We start from the raw sequence: 4,377 nt of genomic DNA on the forward strand, positions 1-4,377 counted from the left end.
CAAGAATATAACTATTATAATGCTGCTCCTATGTACAAGAATATAATTACTATAATACTGCTCCTTATGTACAAGAATATAACTACTATAATACTGCTCCTATGTACAAGAATATAACTACTATAATACTGCTCCTTGTGTACAAGAATATAACTACTATAATACTGCTCCTATGTACAAGAATATAACTACTATAATACTGCCCCCTATGTACAAGAAAATAACTACTATAATACTGCTTCCTATGTACAAGAATATAACTACTATAATACTGCTCCCTATGTACATTAATATAACATCTATAATATTGCCCTCTTTGTGCAAGACTATAACTACTATCATACTACCCTATATACAACAATATAACTACTATAATACTACCCCTATGAACAAGATTAAAACTACTATAATACTGCCCCCTATGTACAAGAATATAACTACTATAATAGTGTCCCCTATGTACAAGAATATAACTACTGTAATACTGACTCCTATGTGCAAGAATATAACTACAATAATACTGTCCCCTATGTACAAGAATATAACTACTATAATACTGCTACTATGTACAAGAATATAACTGCTATAATACTGACTCCTATGTACAAGAATATAACTACTATAATACTGCTCCTATATACAAGAATATACCTACTATAATACAGTCTAGTATGTACAAGAATATAACTACTATAATACTGTCCCCTATGTACAAGAATATAACTATTATAATACTACCCCCTATGTACAAGAATATAACTACCATAATACTGTCCCCTATGTACAAGAATATAACTAAAATAATTCTACCTCCTATGTACAGGAATATAACTATTATAATACTGCTCCTATGTACAAGAATATAACTACTATAATACTGCTCCTTATGTACAAGAATATAACTACTATAATACTGCTCCTATGTACAAGAATATAACTACTATAATACTGCTCCTTATGTACAAGAATATAACTACTATAATACTGCTCCTATGTACAAGAATATAACTACTATAATACTGCCTCCTATGTACAAGAATATAACTATTATAATACTGTCCCCTATATACAAGAATATAACTACTATAATGCTGCCCCCTATGTACAAGAAAATAACTACTATAATACTGCTTCCTATGTACAAGAATATAACTACCATAATACTGCTCCTATGTACAAGAAAATAACTACTATAATACTGCTTCCTATGTACAAGAATATAACTACTATAATACTGCTCCTATGTACAAGAATATAACTTCTATAATACTGCTGCCTTGCTGTGAGGTTGTGTGTCTGTAGCTCTCCTTATGTCTGGAGATAGCCCAGGGCGGGGCCACCCCGGCCGGGGACTCTCCCCACGCAAGGCCCAGGCTTCCAGGCCTCTACTGGGAGAAAACTCCCAGACTCTTTCTAATGTGGATACAAATCCCAAAGTGAATGTTGAGCAGTGGAATACTCAGAATGGAAGTAACAGCAGCACAAGGAAGGAAGATGGAGAATGTAAAGTGAGTAAAGCAAATGTTGCAGCAGTAAGAAGTACTTGTGAGAGTGAAGCACTGGGGAGGGGCAGAGCACATTACAGGCACCTGTGGTGCAGCTCACCCCTCCAGCATCCAGACAGCGGAGAACATCCCTGGAGAGACTGACATTGCAGGAGAATCTGCAGCAGAGTGAATGGGTGACCAGCATGGCGTGCTCAGGCCGCACAAGGTCTAGCAGCAGTAAAAACGCTGAAAAGTCTGTGGAGGCAAAACCTGCAAGAAATACTCAAGGTGTTTCTACAACTGTTACAAGCCTTGGAGAGTGTGATCCAGCAGGGGGTGAGACCAGAGGCGGTGGGACGGCTAATCTGGAGGGGTCAGCGGCAGTTAGACAGCCTGAGACCCTGCACAAGCAGAGCCCACAGTCTAAAGAGACAGCGTGCGCCCGAGCTGCAACTGGCGGAGGAAATCCCTGCTCTGGTGAGGAGGATGGGAGAGTTACAGAGCCACAAACAAATGCTGCAAATGCAAATTGACTGTATTTATAAACTGAAGAACGCCAATCCAAAGAATGAAGCCGTATATGCTGCTCAGCTTTACTCACTCGGGATGCAACTCGCACAAGTGGTGGGGGAGATGGACTGTGTCCTGGAGAGGATGGGACCACTCGCAGAGTCCTATAAAAACAAGGAACGGTTTTCTACTATGACCGACAGACAGAACCTTGATCCCGAGTTCAGATTCTCTGACGCGGACTCAGGGTCCGATATTTTCCCAGACGATCCCCAACCAGGGACCAGACCAGTGCTGCAACCTGCAAGGTTCTCATTTCTAGAAGGGGACGCACAGAAAGAGGAGAAAGAAAAACAGCAAAAATCTGCAGCTGTGTCTGAACAGGGGCATGGAAGTCAGATACCAGCACAGGCACCACAAGTCCCAGGATGCTCAGCAGGACAGTGGACGTTCATCCATGTGTCAGGATGATGCGCTGACACAGCAGAGCTGTACTGCTGGGGCACAGACTGGGGAGAGTGGGAACGTACAAGAAGGGTTGGTGGTTGGAGGGAACGCACGGCTTGTGTATGATGTAGGTTTATCTGATGATGACATAGAGGTTGATGGGTCAGAAGATGTCCAGAATAATGTGCTTGATTTCCCCCCTTTAATTGTAAGTACACAGGGTGTGACAGACCCCTCTAGAGCAGACACTTGCCCTATAAGTCGGGACAGTGAGACCCGCCAGCCTCCTCCCAGAAATGCCTGGAGCCGCGACGCTCCATCTTTTACCTCTGGCGCTAGCTATACAGGCCAGGCCTTTAAAAGGAGGAATGTGGTGAGGTTCAAGCACAAGGGCGCCAAGGAGGACCTTCCAGATAGGAGGTTTGTGGTCCGAGAACTTCTGTGTCCCCAGATGGGTTTCGTGCCAGCAAATATCTTGGCAGTAATAAATCTACCAGACAGACAGGGCTACAATGTCAGCTTTAAGCTTACGCCTGACTTGGATAGATTCTGGGCAAATTTTTCCAAGTTCAGGGACAAAACCGGTTGGGATAAATTTAGTTTTATTCCAGTGTCCAAGCCAGATACCGTTGGTGTCAACATCATCTTTTGGAATGAAGCTGTTCCTCCCCAGGATATTGTGGTCTGGCTCAGGCGGCACTGTGACCTGGTGTCTGACCTGACCAAGAACAGAGACGCTGATGGTATCTGGACTGGAGGGTGGAGAGTTCTGGTAAAACTGCGCCAGCATAACAATGTAACTTTACATTTACCCAATTCCTTCTTCATTGGGAGAGAAAAGGGTGTTTGCTTTTATCCTGGTCAACCCAGAAAGTGCTTCAAGTGTTGTAAGACCGGTCACCTGGCAAACGTCTGCACCGTGGTAAAGTGTAACCTGTGCGGTGAAGTTGGCCATCCAAGTGCCAACTGTCAGAATGTCCGATGTAATCTGTGTGGGAGGGTAGGTCACCCGCACAGGGACTGTCCTGACGCCTGGCACAATATCTGTAAACAGATTCCTGTTGAGGAGTTTGTGACTGAGACGGACGCTGTAGAGGAGGAGGCTCTAATGTCGGGGTCAATAATGACCAGACAGGAGGTCCAGCAGGAGTCAGGTCATCCAGGTCCAGAACACCAGCAGTCAGACAGTACACAGGAGACCATGGAAGTTTTCCCTCGGGACCAGCCACCGGGAGCCTCTTCTTTTGCATTACCATCTGAGGAAAGGAAGGATATGCAGAATAAAAGGAGGAAAAAAGACCCATCATCTCGTAAGCCTGAGGGAGAGGAGGAAAGAGGCAGGAAGAAAGGGAACAGAGCAGAAGTAATGGTCGTATCTAATAGATTCAGTGTCCTGTCAGTCAGATGGGGATTTTGAACGAGAGTTATTAAGAATAGACGGTGAATATGAAGAAGACGCAGGGAACCATCCCCAAATAAAAAAAGAAACCTTGCACTGTAGAAACCCCAGGACCGTTAGATATGGAAACAGGTGGTCGGCAGAGTGACCCCAATTCTTTTTTTTTAAATCAGATAATTTTTTTATTGAAGTTTCAAAATTATATAGTACAAAACATACTAAACAAACCCTATCCCAAACCCTCCCCCCAGGCACCGTCACAAAATTCCAAATTAGATAGTATATGAAATAGAAATTGTACCAAATATCGAATACATTATTCACAAAATACAAGGTACATGGGACAGATCATTTTCCAAATGTCAAGTAGCTTAATCATGTACAAGCATGTATAATACAAAACAGATATAATATATGGCATATATTTAATCCTCTCTATTTCCCCCCTTCTCCTTATCACACATCTATATACATAACCCCAATACCGTGTAAAGGCTGGCGGTCATACAGAGTCCCTGAATAAATTGTATAATA

The 4,377-nt window shown here is 42.7% G+C and overlaps 1 protein-coding gene across 1 annotated transcript; it reads left to right on the top strand.

Annotated features, from left to right (window-relative positions):
• Window positions 1-2,385: 2,385 nt before the first annotated feature.
• LOC142688448 (uncharacterized) lies at window positions 2,386-3,861 on the top strand. The gene has a single exon (XM_075847565.1). It carries the CDS (start codon window positions 2,386-2,388, stop codon window positions 3,859-3,861), a length of 1,476 nt encoding a protein of 491 aa, XP_075703680.1.
• The last annotated feature ends 516 nt before the right edge of the window (window positions 3,862-4,377 follow it).

The sequence above is a fragment of the Rhinoderma darwinii genome, chromosome 1 (assembly GCF_050947455.1).
Source record: "Rhinoderma darwinii isolate aRhiDar2 chromosome 1, aRhiDar2.hap1, whole genome shotgun sequence".
NCBI classification, from domain to species: domain Eukaryota; kingdom Metazoa; phylum Chordata; class Amphibia; order Anura; family Rhinodermatidae; genus Rhinoderma; species Rhinoderma darwinii.